Raw genomic sequence first — 23,958 nt, 5'->3', positions numbered from 1 at the left:
CTTTCTTGCACGTAGGTTATCACAGAATGTCACATGTACTGCTCATCTCGTCCTGAACTGGAAATTGGAGTATCTGCAGTTGTCAGAACTCTAGCCATTGAATTCCTTTTAAAGTAAAGAGGAGCTAAGAAAAATGTAGGGTTGGAGATAGTTTTAAAATACTGGATAAAAGTGCTCCTGGGAGGCCAGCCAGCCATGCAGGACAGGAGTAACTGCTGTCCAGGCATTGCATTTCTCTGCTGACCATGATGTTGCCATTACAACTTGAGTGGGAATTGTTCCCTTCCTTGGTAGCTATAGTTGTTTGGCTTTGATGGGATTTGGTGCAAAAAATCAGGGCGGGGAGATAAGATTTGCTGTTTCTTTAAACACGGAAACGTCCTGCAAGGGATGTAATTAAAGAATGTTGTTGTTCTGGGACACGGAACTCCAGTGACTCAATTGGTTGGAATCAAACTGGATAGTGGTCAACGTTAATAGAGTTGTGCACTGTCCACTCACAGCCAGACTCCTCCAAGAGTCCAGGAGAAATCCCAAACACTCTTGAGAAGTGGAGCATTTCCAGAAATGCCAAATATGTCATCTTTTTTAATACCAACTTTGACATTGGAATGCCCTTGGGAGAATCCCTTTAGAATCAGCATGGGACAGCTCTTTTCTTGGGGCTCTCTTGATTGGAAGCATCCCAGTACATCCCTGTCCAGTCATAAAGGAGGGAGTTTGCTGAACCAGGGGAGATCAATTCTGGCCCTGGCTGAGCTCCTGGCTGCCAGCCACTCTGCCTCCAGATAACCAGCCAGCCCCTGCTTCTGGTTGCCTGGGCTCTCTGGTCCAGGAACGTCCGGGTCCTACTGCACCACAGATGTTGCCGGACCAGAGGAATCCTACCTATATAGTAGAGTGCTGGCTGCTACTAGGCAGGGGTGGTGTCACACCATTTGTGACTCAAAGCTGTGGCCAACCTGGCGTCCAGCTAATTTAATGCCTCTTCCTTCGGCTTCTCCCACCGTGGTCGCGTGCTGTATCTTCCTAGAGTCAGGTCGCTGTCTCTTCGTGACTCAGGGTGCTCTGTCTGACCATGTCACTAAAATCCTCCCCTTCTGGAGTATCCAGGTCCTGCTGGACACTTGGGCAGTTTTCTGTTCCACTGCCCAGTCTGTGCCACTTGCTTAGCTGCCAGTACAGGAACCTGGGCCCTTTCCAGCACAGGGACCTGATAGCCAGCAATCACTGTTGGCTCAAGCTCCAGTCTTGTTGCTATTTCCCTGCCTTGCTTCCCTTCTTCCAGCCCCCCTCTGGGTTACCCTAGGAGCTTCCTGTGCTCCCTGTGGCTTGCCAGAGTCTGTATTCCACAGCAGGATCTGAGGGCTCACTCCTCTTGGCCTGTTGTCAACTCTCCGCCTCTCCAGGAAGTGACAACAGAGTTCTTCCCCTCAGCCCTCTCTTACCATGCATGTCCACACTTTATAACCCAGCTCTTTCCCCAGCTGGGCTTGATCAGGTGTGGGGCCTCCTCAGCCCTGACTCACCTGCATGTGCAGCAGGGCCGGCCCACAAGTTTTTGACACCTGAGGTGGGGAGCTGAAATTACACCCCCATTTCCTCTTGCTTGTGCCAAAACTTTGAAAGGTCTCAATTCTGCCCTCCTTCCTCCAGCACAGCACCCCAACATCTCTTTGGTATCTCTTGATAGTTGCCAAAGGATCAATGCCCACAAAACAGATATTAGACAGGATCACAAAGAAAAAACAGTTACTTGCCATTTCAACCAGAAAGGACACTGTCTCAATGACTTAATTACCTGCATCCTGCTTCAGAAGCCTTTTAAATCTGCACTTGAAAGGGAATCCTCTGAACTGTCATTCATGCTAAAATTCGACACTCTACGCGTGGGTCTCAACAAAGACCCCAGTTATCTTACCCATTACAAAGATAGCTTCCCCAATTATCACCTCTAATACCATTAGCTCACAGACATTTACCTTTCTCTCCCCTCCCCCCCGCATCCCCCTTGAGTTCTGAAATTTGATTTGTCCTTTTCATATGTGTTCTTTTTTTTTAATTGTATCCTTTGGTATATATGGTTGTGACTATTTTCTTCCACTATTTGATCTGAGGAAGTGGGTCTGGCCCACAAAAGCTCATCATCTAATAAACCTAGTCTTTAAAGTGCTGCATAGTCCTGTATTGTTTCACCAACATCTCTGTGCATCTAGAGCAGAGAGAATACATCTGCACCAGCAGCAGACACAATTGTCTACACTCTGGGTCCTAGTGGCACCCACCATAGTCTGGCACCTCCATTTGCCCCATGGTAAGGCCAGCCCTGGTGTGCAGCCTGTGACGGGGTAATTGTCCCTTTATCTAGGCAGGCTTTGAACAGGAGAGAGACTCTTATCACAGGTGGATACACGTTAACCGAGGATCCCCACGCCCCATTGTTTTGGGAAGCCTTATCAGAGACTTTTTCACCTCCAAACCAGAATCTTTTTTTCCTTCACAGTGCAGACATTTTCTTCTTGGCCCTTTCACCCTTACACCTTGACACTTTCCATCTGGAGCCACCCTCTTCCTTGATAGTTGCCCATTTCTTCAATTTTGTTTGTTTTAAACTTGCTTTACTAAGGAAATTTCAAGAGGTTTACAGATCCTAGCCATGTAAATAGCAGAGACAATACAATCAACATAATGGCCATATTGGGTTAGATCAAAGGTCCCTCTTGCTCAGTATCCTGTCTGCTGACAGTGGCCAAGGTGCCCCAGAGGGAATGAACAGAACAGGGAATCAAGTGATCCCTCCCCTGTTGCCCATTCCCAGCTTCTGACACCATTCCTACCCATCCTGGCTAATGGGTATTATCTAGTTCTTGCTGAACTCTGTTCAAGTCCTGGCCTTCACAACATCCTCTGGCAAGGAGTTCCACAAATTGACAGCATTGTGTGAAGCAGTGCTTCCTTTTGTTCTTGTGTTATGGGAACAAGTGAATAACTTCCGTGTTAACTGTCTCCACACGGGTCATGATGATATAGACCACTATCATATCCCCCCTTAGTCTCCTCTTTTCTAAGATGAAAAGTCCCAGCCTTCTTAATCTCTCTTCATATGGCGGCCATTCCAAACCTCTAATAATTTTTGTTGCCCTTTTCTGAAATTTTTCCAATGCTAAGATATCTTTTGAGATGAGGCGACCACATCTGCACACCGTATTTAAGATGTGGTCGTACCATGGATTTATATAGAGGCAGTAAGTTGTCTCACAGCAGTGAGCTTTTGTGTAAAGAAACATTATATAGTAATGTAATTAGTGTTACCTTGTTACCAAGTAGCATCTTCACGGTGCCTATAAGTTATGTCATTTCTAGTGATTTTATTTAATTTAGTGAGTTATCCAGTCACACATTTAGCAGGCCAGACATATTTATCAAATGTTGAGAGGGGGGGGGGGGAAAGGGCATGTGTTCCATTTTTTTGCAACGAATGTATTTTGAGTATTGAAAGAATATTAACTGAACATGCAAGTACCTATTTGTTCTCTATTGGGCTGGGTATATTATTAGTGAATCAATTTTTCTATAACTACCTCACATCATCTTTAAGTGATTTATTTTTTTTTAGGGTTAAACAACAGAAGTTATCAGTGTTTCAGCAGCTAACTGGCAGATGAAATTAACTTAAAGAATCATTTGGTAACAAGTATTCAATAATGTCCAATGTTGGGGTAAAATACGTCTCTATTCTTCGACTGGACATCTCCAACATGTATGTGTAAAATCTCCTAATTAACCACAATTTCTCCAGCATATATCCCCAATTTCATCTTCATATATTTTCAACCTGATGGGTTTGCAAATACCATTGAGAGCATCCTAAAGAAAATTGCATTTATGCTACAAATTGAAGTTGCTGGTTCTTTTCCCAAAATTAGGCCCCATTTCTGTGGGGTAATTTGTCCATCCAGGTCCTTTTTCCAGCAGTTGCTTCATTTCTCAATGAATCAGTGCTGCAGTAAGGTCATTCTGGTAGTTGGACCTAGTCCCCGAAGATCCCGCCTTAATTTGTGCTGGTTATCAGCCGCAGAAGCATTGCGAAAGGAATGAAAACGAGAGCTAGCAGATCTTTGAAAAAAACCTCAAATGCCCTAAATAATTGAAGAGGGTATCTTCTACATGAGTCAGGCCAGCAGCATGATTATATTTGCCGACTTGAGGAAAAACAACCTTGCTGCCGAAAAAATCCGTGTAATTTCAGTGGAAAAGACCACAGTGCACATGTGGTGGTCCTGTGTTCCAGAAAAATAAGTGACACCAGGGAGACAGACACCATCTGTCCTTTCTGTTCTGCAGTGTAACCAGCACAAACTCCAAGGAAGAGGCATTGCCTGGGGAAGGAGAAGAAATACGTTCCTAAAGCTTACATGCTGTTCCAAGGCTTTTCTCCTTGCGCAGCTGAATGAAATAAGTTTGCTGTTGATTAAATCTGTCCTTCCCTCATCTGTTAGGGAGTTATTTCTATTTTAGAAACATGCCCAGCTAAATTTTTTTCTGTGGGGGTGATGCACAGAACACCTTCTTTGTTGCCTAATGATGTGAGTTGCTGATGTGTTGTGGTGTAAATTCTTTCCCTTACCCTTCTTCTCCCTGAAGAGATGTTTCAGGAATGTGTTTGAAAGTCAGAACATATTGACCCCAGGGTGGAGCTTGGATATTAATGGCTATCGTTACAGAAGGGAGGAGTGTTTCTCTGAAATTATATATACCAGCAAAACCCCAAACGAAGGAGTTCAGCACTGAAGCGTTCAAGCCAAATGTTTGGGCTGATCTTTGAGAGAGCAGTAGAATTCAGGGACGAAAGAAAAAAAAAATTCAGCGCACACCAGCATTCTCGGTGCTGTAATAGTTAGAATAACTCTGAAGTACTATACCACAAACACAGCTGCTGCTGATATTCTGCTGGCCTGATAACTGAGTGGTATTGCTCTGTGTTGCCATGCTGGAGAGTGAGGGTTGTTTTTGGTTCCCTCACCCCTGCTCTCCGCTGGCAGCAGTTATTACTGAATCAGCAAGCTTATCCTCGGGGAAGACATCTTATATTGCTTAACGGCAATTCCAAACAATAACCGTTAAGTAGCCGTGTGATAGAATCTGGAGGCATTCCAACCAGATATTTCTAGCCTTGATTGCATGACAGTCTTGAATGGTGTTACATGGCTAGCGTTGCTTTGTGTGGCAGGGATATTTGGAGGCTTTTCTCGTTGATGGCAGCGGAGTTATGCTATGCATACGTGTGGCTCTATAAATTATGAAATGGTGTCATATTGTCTGGTTTGCCTGCCAGAGGAATGGCCTCTCATTTGCTGGCTTAATCTAGATTTCATTTGTTGTTCTTTCTCCTATATTAAGTATGGGTAAGAAGCAGAAGAGATGCCTGCCTTTAAACTCTTGACCCTAAGTATTTTAACTTAAATTACACTAAATATTCAGACAGTAAGGTAACTACCCCAAGGAACTTGTCTACCAATATATGCATGTTCAGGACACCCATTTCTCAAAAGACATTGAACCAGGGATTGAAGGACGTTATCTGAAGTCACTCATGGTTGGAAAAATCCTTTGTCAGTCTTCATTAAACACCCCCGATGAATATTTTATTAGTACATAAATAATCTTTGCCTCTTTAGCAGAGACTAGAAATGAATTCTCTTTTAAAATTTCAGATCCTACCTTTCCTAAATATTCTTTAAAAAGAGTACAAAGAAAGCAGACCCTATCCCCACCGTGCTATAAAGTAGCTCTTTCTAAGAGGATCAAACTTAATCACCAGTTGTTCAAATGTCTTGTCATTACATTCTTGGAGCCAGAAGCATACCGTATTGATTGTAGTGAGGTTGTGCCCATTTGTACTAGGGGTAATTTGGTTTTGGATGTTGACTGGTTGCAGTTGGGACTTAGAGAAATGCCTTTCCATGTGAACTACTCTTGCTACTGTCTGCCTAAAGGACTCCAATGACTTCAGATTTCAAGTAAGCCAGAACAAACTCACTGCTCTGTTTCCTTTAGATTTCATCTCTTCATGGAAATTAGAAATGGTGTGTGTGTGTGTGTGTGTGTGTGTGTGTGTGTGTGGAGAGAGAGAGCAAGATTCTATAGAGCTTGTATTCAAAATGGCGTATTGTTCACTTCTGTTGAAACTGCCCTTTCTCTCGTGTGATTGACGCTACTAAATAACTTTTACGGGACTCAGTGGACTAACTGGGAAAAAAACAGCTGGTCTAAACTGGCTGTATTCTGATCAGCTGGCCAGTTTGCAGAAGTGATGAGCAACAGTCTTGAAATTAGATGAACCATTTATTGGGATTCACAGGTTTCATGGTACCCTGAGCAAACGAATTATTTGATCCATTGGCATGAGCAGCACTTTTCATATACATCCATTGGGCCTGCAAGTAATGTTTTGTATAACCTGACAACCTTTTATAAAGACCAGTAGATTCTCTGACCAAATGAGGAGAATTTTAGTCTAGTTTTAAATTCAGACATGTCACTGTATCACCTTTATTTTGTGGCCAAATGTCACAGTTAAGGTATAGCGCTAAAAATATGGGGCTTGGAGTCATTACATGAAACCAACGAGGAATCCTGTGGCACCTTATAGACTAACAGATTTATTGGAGCATAAGCTTTCGTGGGCAAAGACCCACTTCGTCAAATGCCCCTAATGCATCTGACGAAGTGGGTCTTGGCCCACGAAAGCTTATGCTCCAATAAATCGGTTAGTCTATAAGGTGCCTCAGGACTCCACATTGCTTTTGTAGATTGACTAACACGGCTACCCCTCTGATACATGAAACCAGTGCTTCACCTTAGCAATCAAATCTGTAGTTGTATCCTATGAAATGAGTGGGGTTGCCTATTACATGTGAAATATTAAGTAACTTCCGGGTTAGCAGATGGTCACCAGTAATATTGTGCTTGAAGACCATGCTGACCTGCAGCAATCATGCCTCTGAAAATTCATAGCTTGTCAGTATGCTTGATGCATACCATCCCTGCCTGTTCACCTGCAGATTAGCAGTATATGACTTGGGAAAGTGTATGTAGCAGTTGCATCCTTAGGTCTGGTCTATACTACTCCTCCTCCACCCCATCCCTGTCGATCTAACCTACACGACTTCAGATATGCAAATAGCGAAGCTGAAGTAGACTAATTCAGTGCAGTGTCTTTCATGTGGTAAGGTTGCCGAGGGCAGCTTTCCCTTCACCTCTGGATTCTTTTCTCCTTCTGGTGGAATACTAAGGCCGATGGGACAATGCTCTGAGGTAGATTTATTGCATCAAAGTGACGTGATAAACAGACCACCAGTAGATCAATCGCTGCAGGATTGCCCCACTGTGTAGTGAAGATATACCCTCAGTGTAAGATCTTGCATACCAGCCTTAGAAATTTACTGAGGCAACTGATCATCATTAACTTGATTCTGGTTTTTCATTTCCTGGGGCAGAATTTGCTAAATGAAATGCTATTTTAGCAATTGTTTTCTTTGCATTTAAGTTTCTGGATCTTTTGCACACTGGCTGTGTCTAGACTGGCAGGTTTTTCCACACAATCATCTGATTTTGCGGAAAAATTTGCCAGCTGTCTACACTGGCCGCTTGAATTTCCGCAAGAACACTGATTTCATGTAAGATCGTCAGTGTTCTTGTGGAAATACTGTGCTGCTCCCATTCGGGCAAAAGCCCTCTTGCGCAAATCATTTGCGCAAGAGGGCCAGTGTAAACAGCACAGTACTGTTTTCCGCAAAAAAGCCCCGATCACGAAAATGGTGATCGGGGCTTTTTTGCGGAAAACTGCGTCTAGATTGGCCACGGATGCTTTTCCCGCAAAAAGTGCTTTTGGGGAAAAGGGTCCTGCCAATCTAGACACGATTTTTCTGAAAATGCTTTTAACGGAAAACTTTTCCGTTAAAAGCATTTCTGGAAAATCATGCCAGTGTAAAACGTAGCCACTTTGTAAAGCTATTACCTTTAAGACTAGCCGGTAAAACAGCTGATGCTTAATGCAACAATATTTCATTGTAAATACCATGAAGAAAATTCACAATGCATACTTGAATTGCGGGAGGAAAAAAAAAAAACCTTGAATCTTTGGCATGTGTCTCCAGGAATCTTTTATTTACATTGTTCCCTAGAATTTTGTGTCCTTGGCCTTCTGTTGCATTAAATTTTTTTTTTTTTGGCTGTTGTGTTGACCCCATCTGGACATAGTGAATCAGCACCGACCCCATTGCCAAACATGGAGGAGGCACTGAAGCATTGTCAGCAGGATTTCATTAAAACTGGGATTTTATTAATTTATCTTGCTCTCTGCCAGCTCTCTCTCAAGCAATAGAGGAAAACGGACTTCTGTACAATTTACAGCTACTATAAATGCCTGCTTTCTAGTCTGGGCATATGTTTTAGTTGAAAGTCTGTGTGTAAATTATTCAGGAGATCTTTCTTAATACTGATACTGTTCACATGCTCTTTCATGTTTAAATATAACTTCTCTCTGTAACTGAGAACCTTTGCCCATCGTTGAGCGAAGAGAGAACATATATTTCACTTAAGTGAAATTATGTTAAAGTTCAGGCTAAGGTGAAATGCGCATAAATGACTTTGCATCCTAAATTGAAATGGTTTCCAGAGAGAGTTGGGCTGAAGTCAGGACTGTAATATTGGGCCCTGTGCTCTAATAACATTTACCAGCCACTTATCAGCCTCTTATTATCAGTGCCTATTTTCACTACAAAGTCATTTTAAATTGAAGGTGAATAAACCAGTTCAGATGTAATGCCCCTTTTCTTCTTGTCTCCTGATCTAAGCAAATCTAGAGCCAGTGTTCTTTTAAAATGTGTGGTGATTCCTCCAGCTTATTAATTTTCATATTCATTGTGTACTTCTGCCCTTCCAAGTTTCAACTCTGGAAATACCTGACACTCTCAAAAGACCGCGTTCTTAGGAGACTTGCAAAGCCTAACGTTGTGGAGCCAAGAAATTCATATAGGTATCTGAATTGACTAAGGCTTGTCCATCAGGACATAGCAGGCAAAGACCTTGAATTATTTCTCACTTGGGATCCTTTTGAGGGAGGAAGGTCCCATGGCTGCCTCACCCCAATTTTAACTGCCAAAGCACCACAGATTTAGGAGCTCTCCTAGAGCAATATGTTCTCCCTTCTATCATCGCTAAAGAACAGCAGGACAATTTTTATTCCAAGTCTAGAAGCCTCCAGGCCGATTGAGCTTATAGATGAAACACGTATCAAGGCACCTCTTCATTGTTACATTACAAAAATGCATATTTGTACCCCACTATCCGAATGATCGTGACATTCCAGTGTGTACTAGCAAAGCATCCAATCAGAAGCTTCTGTGTCTCTTCCTGACACCTTCAGATGCATTTGGGGATAATTGTATAAAACCTGGCGTTGAAGTAGCTAGGTTTTAGAATGACACTTTTATCTGTTTTTGCTGTAAATGTTTCTCTTTACACCATGCTTCTTAAAATACAGCTGTTCAGTTAAAGCACTTCCCTTCTGAACCTTCCAGTACATCTCTCCCTAGAGCCCATTCCTTTCTTGCATCATCCTTCCCGGCTGGATCCAGCCAACGGGACCTCAGCAAGCAGTGTTCTGCTGTTTGTCACTCAGCAATTGGTACAAAGAACTGATGGTGGGCCTCGACACTATGGGAGTAAAGACTTCAAGGAAAATACATGTGATAAATGATCTGATGCAGTACAACTTTCCTCTGTTACGTTAAAGGAATTAGTGAATCCTTTAGTGTTTTAAAAAACAACAACAATTAACCAATTGTCAACCTCAAACTATATTTAAATAAATTAAATATGGATCTTGGGCCTGATGCATAGAAATGACAAGCAATTGCTACTGAAACCAAAGGGAGCAAGCCACTGATTTACTCAAGGCTGCATGGGATTTGTGTATCCCCAATGACCTGAGTTGATGTAGTTTTGAGGTAGGGTTGCCAGATGGTTTCAACAAAAATACCGGACACACTTGACATTACATCACAATCTACATTACATCTTACTTAGTAAATATCGGACATTTATATTTTCTCATTTATATGTTCTCAATGTGTTTCCCGAATAAAAAGCTCAAATACTGGACTGTCTGGTTCAAAACTGGACATCTGGCAACCTTAGCTATAGCTCAGAATCAAGCGGATGACAGACAAACTACCATGCAACCAATTCAGGGACGTAAGTTGTGTGGGGATTTTTTTCTCCACAGGTTAATCCACTGGCTTTCCACTAAAATGTTAGTGAGGCCAAAATCACACTATGGAGAATAAAAAATCAGAGCTGATTAATAACACAGTTGGCTTCCAGAAATATTCTGAGAATCCCAGATTCATGCATGCAGATACTCTTTCCCTCTTCTGTGGCAGGCTATTTTTGTCACTCTAAGAAAGTGGCCATTTGGGGATTTTGTTTTTACCAGAAACTATTGCCAAACAACTGGTCCTTGACAAAATACCTTCTTAGATATTATTTGGTGGCATGTATGAAATAAAACACTGATCTAGAGAACCATTACAATCAGACATTGAAGCACATTTCTTTTAGGGATAATGAGTAGCTATTTTGAAACCAATTTCAATAAGAAACTTTTTTCCCTTTTATTTTCAAGGGGACTTTGGCCATCTTGCAGTAATGTTGGTGATCTATAGAATGACATCTGTTGACTGCAAAGATAAAAGTCCAATCTATGTGCATCTAAGGCCTAGTCTATACTGGGGATTTCAGCAGTCAGTAACCAGCCGCTGGTGTACAGAAATCTAGTGTAGATCACTATAAGGGTTTGCGTGGGTGTCTCTGTAATTCAAATGATTAGGTCAGATATATTGGAGGCTGAAATAGAAACAGATATTCTATGCTAATGAGGCATCTGTAAAATCTGAGAGCATTTAGCCTGTTAGCCTTTGGGTACAACAAGCCCACCTTTCTCAGACCATACAAAACCATGCTGCTTTGTGACTGTTCAGTGATGTCTCTTGCAGGTGATGAAGACCTACCACATGTACAATGCTGACAGCATCAGCGCTCAGAGCAAACTGAAAGAGGCAGAAAAACAGGAAGAGAAGCAGATTGGGAAGTCGGTGAAGCAGGAGGACAAACAGACTCCGCGTTCCCCGGACTCGACTTCCAACGTTAGGTTTGAGGAGAAGCACGTCCGACGAAGCTCGGTGAAGAAAATTGAGAAAATGAAGGAGAAGGTACATGAGCAGTGGCATTGAGGAAACAAAATTGGTCTGGAGGAGAGCTGTGCATTTGTCACCAGTCACTGCTCAGATGTTTCTTGTTAGTGATACATAAATTGCAAACACTATATTAATGTGGGGTTACGGGTGCAGTGTTAGGAAATGCAAAGGTTAGCAACATGACTAACTTGGCTAGGAAGCAGGGCAACCAAATCTGGCAGTTATCTTCATTATACATAGAGGCCGAAACCTCTTTACTTGAAGTAAGGTGAGGAATGTCTTCTTTAAAAAGGCTGTTGGGCAGGTAATTGCCATCTCTTCAGTGTCAGTGGGGGTAGTAAGATGTGGAGCCAGATGGCTTTAAATGGACCACTGATGTTGCAGCAGCTGAGGGTCTGCCCTGTGGTATCTGGAGGCCCATGGGCACACATGGGGAGGTGTTGATTCTTAGCTCTTTCCTTAAGCAGTTTCTGATACTCTGGTAATCAAATTAAGTACACGGGAGAACTTGTCTGGAGGTTGCCTGAAGTGACATCTTGTTCATAAGTCACCCTACAACTTTGTAAGACCATCTAAGACTTCACTCCCTCGTCATTTGTGGGATGTAGGCAGGTAGGCCCCAAATAAAAGGTTTTCTGATGAACAATCTGTATGGGTTTAAATCGAGCCTTTGAATTTTGTAGGATGAGCTTCGTTCCCAAACAAGGGGAAGTGAGCATTCAGAGGAGAGAGATAATGGTTTTGAGTGCACAATTCATTGTTACCAAGAACTTTTTTTGAACTCTTTGCTTTCTTTTCAGCGCCAAGCAAAATATACTGAAAATAAACTGAAAGCCATTAAAGCGAGAAATGAGTATCTGCTGGCTCTGGAAGCTACCAATGCATCTGTGTTCAAGTATTACATCCACGACCTGTCTGATCTCATTGATGTAAGTGTGCTGCTACTTGGGCGCCTGTGTTGAATGTCGCTCCCATTAACCGCACTCTGTGCAGCTCCCTCTTTAACCCTTTTTGTGCTAGCGTTATTTGTAGTGCCTCTGCCGTGGTGGCCTGTGGTGAAGCACAGACCAAGCCCTGAGCACTGTAGGTTGGGGAAATGTACCAGGTACAGCAGTAAGCAGGAAGTGGTTAAGGAGGCTTTTCATAAATAGTTGCTTGGCAAAGGGAGTATTAAAAAGAAGGGGAAGTTGTACAATGGACAGGGAGTATAGAAATCTTCATAAAGAGGGAATGCTTCATCTGTTCGTTTTTATACGTACCATTGTAAGCAGATCCCCAAGATTGTAATTGAGACTTTTTTTTTTAAGGAAACTGTTTTGTAAAACTATAAAACAATTGGCAGAAGGACTCAAAAGGCAGACGTAGCTCCCTAAATGGCTTTTAACACATGATTTGAAATGCTCTAACTTTCAGATGTATGGTGTCTCTCTGTAGGCACATAGAGATATTGTAGAGCCATTCTCCTGTCTTCAGGACCCCCCCCCCCCCCACTGATTCAAATCCACACAGGCCTGCAGTGACAGAATGTTCCCAACAGCTGCTATTTGAACTATCTAATATAAGATTGCTGTTAAATCCACTCCCAGTGGCAAGGGTGGATGTGTCCCTGGCAGTCCCACCAATTCCCACCTCTAGCTCGATGGTTGTCTCCAAAGGATGAGGAAGGAAATGGTCTGTGGAAAAGGGGCTCTTCCATTCCCTAGGAAAGTCCCATCATTCTTTGGGTTGGGGCAGATGACGATAAAGCAGCACATATAGATAGTTGTCAGGCCATTGAACATTCTGTGTCTAAATAGAAGACTTGAATCTCTAGGGATGGCAATTTAGCATGTTTCTCTTAGTACTAAATTTATTTTATTAATGGTATAAACTGAATAAGTAACAGCAACTGAGGATCATCTCTGCCTTAACATTCACACTTGCTGGAAACTCAAACAAGCTGTTTTTGGAGTCTGAGGTGGTCCAGGGCTTATCTTCCTGCCAGCTACAGCCCAAATGCTCTTACACTGGTGGGAGAGCTGCAACCATCAGCTTAGTTCATCCACCTTGCAGAGAGGCAGTAGCTGTCAGTGCTTTCTGCAAGAGGGATTAAGTGGGTTTAACTCCCTTGCTCAGGGATGTGGATTTTTCACACTCCTGAGTGATGTCATTATGTAGTGTAGTGTAGCAGGTCCCAGTCTTTTAAAATTAGTGTTAATTGTTTTCCTGTAGTGTGTGAGTGCCCCTCCCTATCTCATAAAACTGACTCATTAGCTGCACTGAATTAGTTCTGCTCATCAAGTCATTGATTGCTGGTGGATCCCACTACGTTGCATTTCTTGATGACAGCTGTATGATGTCCCTGTAATAGAGGTTAAAATCATCTTTGCTGAGCCCTGGGGGAAATGGTTTGGCGGAAGGTAAGTGGGAGGGTGCAGGAGGTGGGGTGGGGGTTTGAACAAGAGAATTCATTCCTCATCTCTGATCACTCTCCACTGGTCATATATTGAACAGTAGTAAAGTAAGACTAGCTATGCACAGTGTGACAAAGTTCGATCTTTACTGTTCCTTCCTCCTAGGTTAAAACAGTTTTTTGTTTGGAGGTGCAGCTGTTGCTATGAAAAAGGAGGGCAGTCATGCTGTTTGATGCATCCTGGTAATGCTGTGTTACCTTTGGGACGTCGAGCATTTCCATTAGAACACCTGAACTTTTTAGGAAGTTGGACCTAACGCATGGACTTCAGTTTGTATTACGGCATCTTGATTGCATAGAAAACTAGAAGATTTAGCCGGGGTAGCTCAGATCTTTAACTCAGTGTTTTTTTTTTTTGTTTGTTTTTGGAAAACAAAATGAAAATGTCCTTGCTTGATTTGAATCCTTGCTTTGGGGTGGGGCTGGAGATGAGGGATTCAGTATGTAGGCTGCCCTGGGGAGAGAGGATTATCTCAGCTCTCCCTCACAGCAGCATCTTGGGGCCAGGTGAGAAGTGCTTCTCCATGGCTGCTGCAGCTCCAGTGGACACAGCTAGGGGAGGGTTGTATGTCCTACAGCTGGGGTCAGGTCCAGGTTTGTCTGCCCCCCGTGCTTCCCAGCCAGAGTAAGGAATGCAGCAAACTGTGCACTTTCTCCTAGCTCCCTGATGAAGGGGAACAGTGAGCAATGTTCCTGTACAAATTGGGAGCGGGGAGGGGGAAGAGCATCAGCCTCCCCCCAAACCCTCAGTAAAGGGTGCTTGGGGGTGGAAGGCTTGGCTGGGGCAGTCATGGGCAGGGGGTGCCCCCAGCAAGCGTCTTTAACCTGCTTGGTGATTCTGTCTTGTTTCTGTATGTTTTTCTGGACAACAATCCCATTCCAAGCACATCCCATCTTCCTGGCACAACCAAACCCTGACCTTGCTTTAAGTTCCGATGAGAGGAAGCTGTGTACCAAATTTGGTGATCCTAGCTCTCCCTGGTGAGGAGTTCTTGGACACATGGTCTCTCTCTCTCTCTCTCATATATATATAGATATAGTAGACTACTACTTTCTGGGTGTTGCGTCTACAAACTAGGAGTTCTAAACAATGTTAAGGGAGTTAGACACCCAGTTCCTTTTAAAGTTCAATGAGTTTTGAACATCTAATTCTCTTCCTTATGAAACTTCCAGTTCTAATGTATAACACATTTTTGGAAAGCATTCAGCCAACAGTGAGCCATATTCAAAAATCACACCGAGCCCTCTTACGTTTCCTTGATAGATCCTCAACTCTTCTTAAAATACCAAGGAGATTCCAAGGAGTTCAAGGGTAAGTATTGTAGTTCAATGGGCAGGACTCATCTTCCTAAGACAGCAGTTCCCAAACTTTTCCAGATGGGGACCCATTTTGACAATTCAGGAAGACTTGGTGACCCAAGGCAATTCAAAAACGGGGGGAGGAGAGAGGGCAGAGCCACCTGGGGAGACACTTGGCGACCCTTTGGAAATGTAATGGCAACCTATATTTGGGTCCCGACCCATAGATTGGGAAACCCTGCCCTAAGAGCAGTCCACTGCTGTACTGGCATAGCCGGCTCCAGTCTGTCTACAGGTACTGGAAAGAACAAAAGTTTCAGCTGTGCTTCATTTTTTGCTATTCCCTGATAGAATACAGTGGGTCACATGGCTACAGTTCTGATGATTTTCACTCAGTGAGGTAATTAGCCCTTTAGTTGCCTGATGAGGTGTGGAAAGTGCGTATTTAGTGTGTTCTGAGCATTCATCTGTAGATGGTCAAACGCTTTACAAGGACTGGGTAAACTGACATTTATCAGCTCCATTCAGAGTGGAATAAGACACACGAAGGGACTTGCTGGTTCATGAAGTGAGTCTGTGACAAAGCTGGAAATAGAGCTAAGTACTTCTGGTCTAACAATGACACTTTCTAAATTGCGACTCCTTAATCGGGAGACTTCAACCTAGCAATGGTAAAATGATACCTGTGGAGGGTCTGCTTCAAATACACACGGGATCTGAAAACCAACGCTTGAACACATCGCTAGAAATAGTGGTGAATTGTGACCAGTATGTTCTCCCAGACAAAATCAGTGTCTGTTTCCTGACTCATGACTGAGGCAGACCCTTAACATTAATGAAATTATTGCAGTAATGGAGAAGTTATTCCTAAGAGAAAAACTCTGTTTGAGATGCCTTTGAGACCCTTCTACAATCTGCATTTTCTCTCAAAAAAGCCAGTGGATCACTGAGGCTTGGGAGAAAATGGAGACGATGTATGGGTGAAGGTGTCTGACAGCCTGCTTTTAGAGTGGCATTACAATGCTGGGAATAAGAGCTCAAGTTTTTCCTTTTCGTTTGCCTTGCGTTTGTGCCCAAAATAACACAAGCTTCCTCCATTTCTCCCACTCCCCAAAAAAGAAACATACGAGTTTTAAAGCAATGTTTTTTTTTCCCTTGACTTTGTTCTGGTTTTATTTAACGGCTACTAGCTGGCAAAGGGTTAATCAGCTGTCGTGCTGAGAAATGAATTTGGATGAGCTATCATTAAATTCTTATAAAAAATTGATTTCCTTGGAGAATGTTTCCATCAAACATTTATATAACCCAGAAAAGGCCGGTGAGACTGACACACTTATAAATATGATATTCTGGACACTTTAAAATGTTAAAGTGACAGAGGGGGCTGAAAATATTCTCTGCCACCAGTGTCTGTAAAGGGAAGCTGAAGGAAGTTGCTGTGTTAATCTAAATGTCCTCGTTTCTCACAGAGGTGGGCTATGAAATATTAAATCTTATTTTACTCTCCAATCCCATAAAGGAATCTCTCTGGCATAAATCAGCCCTCCACCCAGATGCACATGTACTCTGGTGGAATTTGGAAAATGGGCACCAACACGGGAGATAAACATGGCTGTGTGTCTAGGCTGTGTGGCAGATTGACCCACATTTTATGCAAACTGAGTGTCAGTCTCTATAAACACTGTGAGCAGATCCACCTCCTTGGACTGTTGGACCAGCTGAAACTGACTTCGCTCAAATTTGGCTGCATGGAATTTTAATGTGCCTGCAGAGTAGCAATAGCTTGAATGACTCTTTACCAGACAATGCTCTTGCACGTGCAAATTCCCCATCAAGCGGCTTTTGTTTCTGTTTTGGGGATTTTGTTCTTTCTGATTGAATTTTTAATTCTCAGTCTCCAGTTAAGCCAGCAAGTGCTGCTCATTGAGCAGAGTGTCACACCTGCTACGGGACACTGGCACAAAACCCGGGTGTGCAGTAGCATTCTGTGGCAGAACTCTTGTAAAACTAGGGGCGGGGCAGGGTCTGTGTGGCTTTCTCTTTTTGAAGGCATTTACTTACAATAGTACAGTGATGAGACCCAAATGATGGGGGAGGAGGATAGGCTGTGATTTTTGCTTACAGAGCTGCATAACAATCAAGCAGATGGTCTCTTTCTTCTTGGATTGTCTCCTTGCATATTTAATTCCTGGAAGATGGACATTTTTCTAGCTCTATTGATTCTATATCTGTAAAATTCAGGCCATTGTTGATCAAGTAATGAAGAAAGCTTCTCTTCCTTATGAAATATTAGGAGTTGGCTGGGCAGGCAGGGTGCAGATGAAGCTGCCTGATTGGCTTGCAGTGATGTCATGCTAATGTTAGTAATACACAGTACTGTAAATGTTTGACTGTGACCACCTTTTTCCTGGTGGCTTTTGTTCACTGTCTCTCACCCTAGCAATGAAACCACCCCGAGTATGTGTTTTGAGGGGCACTGTTGCACTCCTGGCATGGCAGAAGTCACATTGCCTTTGTTACCCAGGGTATCTTGTGACTGCCAGAAGTGTGAAGCATTTATTCTCTGGCCCAGTTGGCCTTTAGATATTGGCATTTATTTGCCTAGCTATTGATTTGAGCATGTAAATGCAAAATTGGTCCATCCTCTTAAAGCACCTATCTATGAAAACTGGGCTTCCTGGTACTTGCAGGAATGCCTCTGTGTAAAGCCTATTAAGCGGAATCCCTGAAAGTAGTATTCGTAACATGTGCCCTGCTTAGCTGTTTGGATGTGCAGCTGACACCCGCTTACGGTGTCTGCAAAGTGAGAGTGGAAAATCATGTTCAGGAGTAGAGTGCCTTTTACCCAAGGATTTCAGAGTGCTTCCAGTAGCAGTCAGTTGCCTCTATTGCTAGGTAAGGGCTACATAGGAATCTACTACTGAATTCTCTATTGCTGGCGGTGAAATGTGGCAGGCTTTTAAGAGCGACCCTCCATCGCGGTTTAAAGACTAGTGTATCCAGTTGAAGCTACTGGTGGACGTTAGGGAGACAGTGTTGAATAACAGAGTAGGAATTTATTGACTGTCTTGTGTTTAACAGCCCTACCCTTCCACAATGGATCATGAGATCTGTGAGAACTCGGTGGTCAAGACCTCTGCTTTGGCTATGAGATGCGTGCCCATCAGAAAAGCCTTTAAAATCCATGATTTGCTGTCTGCTTTGCTTTGCTTGTCCCTACCCAGGGACCTTTTTATTCACGTTGCATTGTGCCTGTTTTCCAGCAGTGTTGTGACCTGGGATACCATGCCAGCCTCAACAGAGCCCTCAGGACCTTCCTGTCTGCAGAGTTGAACCTGGAACAGTCAAAGCACGAGGGCCTGGATGCAATTGAGAATGCGGTGGAAAACTTGGACGCCAACAGTGACAAGCAGCGCCTCATGGAGATGTACAACAGTGTCTTCTGCCCGCCCATGAAATTTGAGTTCCAGCCCCACATGGGTGATATGGTCAGTTTATCTCCTTCCCACCCTCGGCTGTATCCCTTGGAAACATGCCCAGAAATCACCATACTATTTAGTCACAAGGAAAGGCTGGAATCTGTAGTAAACCAAACTTCCCCTCTCGGTGGGGCTCAGGGGCTGGGCCATTGGGCTGGAGTTCATGCATGGAACACTGGCCTCGAGGCGTTAGTGTTACAGGACAGTGTTGGCAAGGACAGCAACCTCTGCGTATCGTGTGTGTAGGCTGCAGGGAAAGCTACACAGAATGAGATGGGATCCATAAGCAGCTTCTTCAGTTATACACTGCACTTAGGGCAGCTGCCTCAGAAAGGCTACCTGATAGATTCCCACTCAGGAGTTGAGGGGAAGGCCTTGGAAAAGGGACCAGAGGGCCTTTCCCCTCCCACTGGGAGAGCCTGGAGGCTGGCAGCAGAAGTGACCTCCCCTTGTCAGGCAAACTCCCAGACCAGGGAGGTCCAACCTGTAGTAGCAAATTGAAATGTCAACTCACTTGCTTTCTTTCCCTTCTGACACACCGTTCTTAAGACTGAATTGCAGAGCTCTTGCTTGCTACGCTCCAGTGGAGAAATATTGTACACTTCATATATAGCCCTTTTTTTATTAAAGGAGCTAATTGGAAGAAAATCTCCACCACAAAAAAGCCACTATTCAGAGTCATTAACCTTTGCTACCTAGCCTGATTCCTAGAGCCCTGCCACTGCCTGAAGAAAAAACCCAGCAAGACAAGCAATTTAAAATGCTGTTTTATGAAGCGTTTGACTCTGTAGTCCTGGAGGGCAAATGGCTGGTGGTGCTTCACACATTTTATGGTGACGCAAAGCAGGTGAAGGGTTTTCATTTTTGGCAATGAAAATGGATTGCTTGACAGCTTTATCCATTGTGTCTGCGTATGTGGGAGCCATGGGAAGCCAGCTCACAAATCTAAATGGGACTCGCGTGCAGTGTCATGATGCAGGTTAGTTGGCTGGGTATCTCGTTGATCCTCATGATCATGGGGGGAAGGCTAGCGCAGTGCTCCCTGACGGCCAGTGTGCTCTTTCATTCTGAGACGTACAGACACGGCTTAAGGCTGTTGGTTGTAAGTGATGGAAGTGAGGGCAAGGATCATGTGAAAACCCTGAGATGGCAAGTGCCCTTTTTATCCTACATGGATGGACAGATAGGTAAAAAGGACGGCTCCCCAGCCAACTCGGTTTTTAATCACACCCCTTCACGCCTCCAACATACCTCTAGTGCTGAGATTTGATGGTCTCCTGCTGACCTGTCAGAAGGTGGTTTGTCTAGCTCTCCCAGGATTATTGGGATGTGAAGGAACCGACAGGATTGCCAGTCCCTGGGCAATGAGGAAAGGGCCTGGTGGTTCTTCGAGGAGTGTTCCCTTGGGTACTTCAGTGCCGCTGAGGCCAAGATTGGAGATTTGTGACAGCAGTGCCCCCTGGCCAGCCATGCGTGCGAGGAGCCCATGTACATCCTGAGGAGGCTATTGTGCATGTGCAGCTGACTCCCCCCGCCCCCTTCTCTCACTCCCCTCCAGTTCCTTCTCAACCGCTGCTAGCTACAGTCTCAGACCAGCAGTCTCCCTTTCACCTCATGCAATATTGATTAGAACTGCACAATGCAGGTCTATCCCTAACTACCATCAGGGTGCATCTTGCTATTATCTCTGCTCTCCACGCTCCTGTATGAGGACACTCGGTTTTCTCTCACCCTTCGGTCAATCGTTTTATAAGGGGTCTACACAACAAGTTTCCCCCATACAAGGAACTCAACCTGATACCGAAGGTGTTCATGGGTAAACTCTCTGAGCCTCTTGCCAGCTGTTCACTACTACAAATATCAATGAAAGTAGCTTTCCTGGTGTCAAACACCTCAGCCAGATGAGTTGGCGAAATAGCAGCCCTAATGACGGATCCCTCCATAACACAATATTTCATAAGGACAAGGTGATCCTTAGGTCTCATCCCAAATTCCTATCTAAAGTACTTCCCTCGTTCCACTGCAATGAACCCATATACTTACTTGTTTTCTTCCCTAAATGGCACAAGGACAATAAAGAAGCAGCTTTCCGTACCCTGGGTGTCTGAAGAGCACTGGCATTCTACCTATAGCGAACAAAGCCCTTTCGGAAAACCCCTCGGCTGCTTGTTTCATCTACAGAGAAGTCACAGAGGTTGCCTAATCAAAACAAAGACTGTAAAAATGGGTATCTAGTGGCATTAAACTAGCATATACTATAGCCCAGAGAGAAACCCCACCCACTGTGCGACCTCACTCCACAAGGCCAATGGCAGCCACAATGACATTCCTACGGGGTGTCCTGAAAACACATCTGCAGGTCCGCCACATGGGGGTCAACACATACCTTCACGCAGCATTACACGATACTGACATTTGCTGGGTCAGACCACATTTGGCCACACAATACTCTCGGCCACACAAGCTGAGTGTTCAAAGCTCCCACCTCCTCCTACGAATACTGCTCCACCACCCACCCTCCTCCCTCTGCTTCAGAATAAAATGTCTGGGTCAGAGAAGGAACTGAGGTGCGGGAGGCGGGGGGCCCCCATGCACAGTGGCCTCCTCAGAACGTACACTGGCTCCTCGCATGTGTGGCCAGCCAGAGGACACTGCTGTCACAAATCTCCAATCTTGAGCTCAGCGGCGCTGAGGGAAGGTGGAGCACCCATGAGGACAATCATCTCAAGGAACTCCAGTTAGTGCACAGGGGAATAACCTTCCCTTCTGGTGGGGTTAGTGTGGGAGGGAAGAGAAGGCAGCAAGCTAGCTGGCGGCACCCCAGTACAGAATCCCGCTTACTCAGTTAACTGGTTGTTAAACGTTAGGTTAACCCAGCATTGAACTGGTTAAGTGGGATTTACATCCTTAGCAGGGACAACGTCTATTGTTATAGGAAGCCATTTGAATCCCCTTCTTCATAATATGGAATGTAGATAGTTCTTCCTGAAACGGGAAGATCTGCTTATTTCCAGGCTTGCACCTCAGAGGACATTAAAAAGGAACAGATGGCGCCCTGGTTTAGTCTGAGTTGGAAAACGTGAAGGGACAGCATCTTACTATTTTTTTTTTTTAAATGTTGGTGTCTCAAGCATGATGAGTTTAGCTACAGTGTGTCTTCCCCCAGCAGATAAACATTAATGAAGGGGTGAGGCCTTGAGTAGAAGGGGCAGGGCTGGAGCAGCTAGCCCCTCAGTACTATCCAGATAATGCCGTACCTCCTTGCTTCAGCTGGCTCTCACAGCTGGCCGGAGTGTGCAGTATGGGGCTCTGGAACATGCCACCCAGTGCTCTGGAGGTGATTCTAAAGGGCTGGGTGCTATGGTGGGAGCTCAGGACCCTTTAGAAGTGCCAGGCAATTGTCCCCTGCCTCTTTTCCCCCCTCTTCGGCAACCCTGTTGGATTGGTCTTGTCTGCATGAGATTTACTTTTGATGTACATGGGTTGCTTGGCTGGCAACTTTGGCCTGAACAGATGCTAGCTTTCTGCCATCATTTCAGCAATTGATTCTTACTTAAGAACCTGACTGCAGTGTGCTGCCAAACGTGAGCATTTTTACCAGCACTGACAGAGCCCCATGTAGAGTAGCTAACAAGGAGCTTGCCCCGCTGTCACTTAGTTACCAGGAGTAATCCTTGCTGTGGTCTTGGGGAATAGATATCTGAAGTGAACAAGACAAGCTTGCTTTTTCTCTTTACTGAGTACTTGACTTGAGAGACCAAATTCTTCCTTGCCATAAGCTGACAGATTCCACTGAAGTCACTGGGTTCTGTTCTACCTCTCGTCTCAAGTGTGACGTTTCATTAGCTCATTAAAAGTGACTCTTGTTTCTTTTGCTTTGTTCTTCCTTGTCTTTTCTTCTCCTGCAAAGGGCTGGGAATTCAGTAAAACACAGGGCTTAGCTTTGATTTGCCTTGGCCTAAATTCAGAGACGATCACTGTCGTTGGACTGTTTGAGTACCGTAACACATGAATGATGATTTTCTTGGGTGTTGAATTACTGTGGCTCTATCTAAGGTGCTGCTTTTTTACAGGTATCCCAGCTCTGTGCCCAGCAGCCAGTCCAGAGTGAGTTGGTACAGAGATGCCAGCAGCTTCAGTCAAGACTATCTACGCTCAAAATTGAAAACGAAGAGGTGAGCTAATAAACACATGGACACACATAGGGCATTTGCAATGTTAGAAGCTTCACACAGCCCTGAGGGCAAGGGTAGTATCTTTGCAGTCTCTGTGACCTGCGAGGATTAAGTGGATAGCATTGATTGGGGAGCCCATCAGAATACCGAGGATGAACACACATTTGTAATCCAGGTTGTGTGGGCCCTTTATAGGTCCCAAGCAATGAAGACACCTTCAGTAAAAGACTTAGCAAATTACAACAAGATTTTATTAATATGAAAAATGTTTTTGTTTTGAAGCTCAGTAGGTTGACTGACTGGGGTAAAATGGTATTCTTTCTAGCAGTTCTCAGGTGCCCTTATTTCCCCTGCACCAGGGCACTGGAGGAAGTTTCCTTACTGCAGGATTTCCACAGTGCACAGTCGTGCAGATTTATTCCGCTGTTAGCTGGTTGTTTACGTGGACTGTGCTCTGTTAATTAGCAAAGCTTGTACTGTGGTTACCACCCATAGGACTCGAAGGCAGTCATCAGTTTATTAATAAAATGCTCTGGGACACAGATCCCTTGTTTTTTCATCTGCTGCTTCTCCGATTCATTTGTTTTTATTTTATATTAACTCCTCTTTGTCCTTGCTGAGGCAGGTGAAGAAAACTATGGAAGCCACTCTGCAGACCATCCAAGACATAGTCACTATTGAGGACTTCGATGTCTCTGACTGCTTCCAGTACAGCAACTCCATGGAATCTGTCAAATCCACAGTCTCAGAAACTTTCATGAGCAAGCCGAGCATTGCCAAGAGACGGGCCAATCAGCAGGAGACAGAGCAGTTCTACTTCACGGTAAGAGCGCTGAAGTGCACAGTTTTCACCATGACAAGAAGTTCTCACCAATACCTGAGTTGTGGCTGCATTCGTTGCCCCATTATGGACCTCCATGACTGGGTTTTTGTTCTCTTGAGGTTTTTCTTCTTTTAATCTCCAGGGACCAGGGAACTCAACAGGTGACTGGTTAACAGTTTCCCTGGTAAGCATTGCCCTTACTGGATAATGCATACTAGGTACCAGTGAACTGGTGCCTGGAGGAGGGCTGCCCCAATACTGCAGTCAGGAACTAGCCAGACCCAGATCCGGTGGGGTTGGTGTGGGAGGGAAGAGAAGGCAGCAAGCTAGCTGGCGGCATCCATAGTACAGAATCCCGCATAGTCAGTTAACTGGTTGCTAAACATTAGGTTAACCCAACGTTGAACTGGTTAAGTGGGATTTACATCCCTAGCAGGGACAACATCTATTTTTATAGGAAGCCATTTGA

General features: G+C 44.3%; 1 protein-coding gene across 6 annotated transcripts in view; it reads left to right on the top strand.

The window, feature by feature from the left end:
• SRGAP2 (SLIT-ROBO Rho GTPase activating protein 2) overlaps positions 1–23,958 on the top strand; it is a 212,361-nt gene that overhangs the window by 129,756 nt on the left and 58,647 nt on the right. For 5 of the 6 annotated variants that reach the window (XM_075910141.1, XM_075910140.1, XM_075910135.1 and 2 more), the window contains 5 exons: positions 11,061–11,276; positions 12,062–12,190; positions 18,276–18,500; positions 22,565–22,666; positions 23,292–23,489. In XM_075910141.1, the coding sequence (XP_075766256.1) occupies positions 11,061–11,276; positions 12,062–12,190; positions 18,276–18,500; positions 22,565–22,666; positions 23,292–23,489 (870 nt within the window). The remainder of the gene's footprint in view (positions 1–11,060; positions 11,277–12,061; positions 12,191–18,275; positions 18,501–22,564; positions 22,667–23,291; positions 23,490–23,958) is intronic. The other variant, XM_075910137.1, reaches the window with a different exon arrangement.

Source organism: Pelodiscus sinensis, chromosome 27, assembly GCF_049634645.1.
Source record: "Pelodiscus sinensis isolate JC-2024 chromosome 27, ASM4963464v1, whole genome shotgun sequence".
Lineage (NCBI taxonomy): Eukaryota > Metazoa > Chordata > Testudines > Trionychidae > Pelodiscus > Pelodiscus sinensis.
Note: the sequence above shows the minus strand (reverse complement) of the source record. Positions and strands in the feature narration are given on the sequence as shown.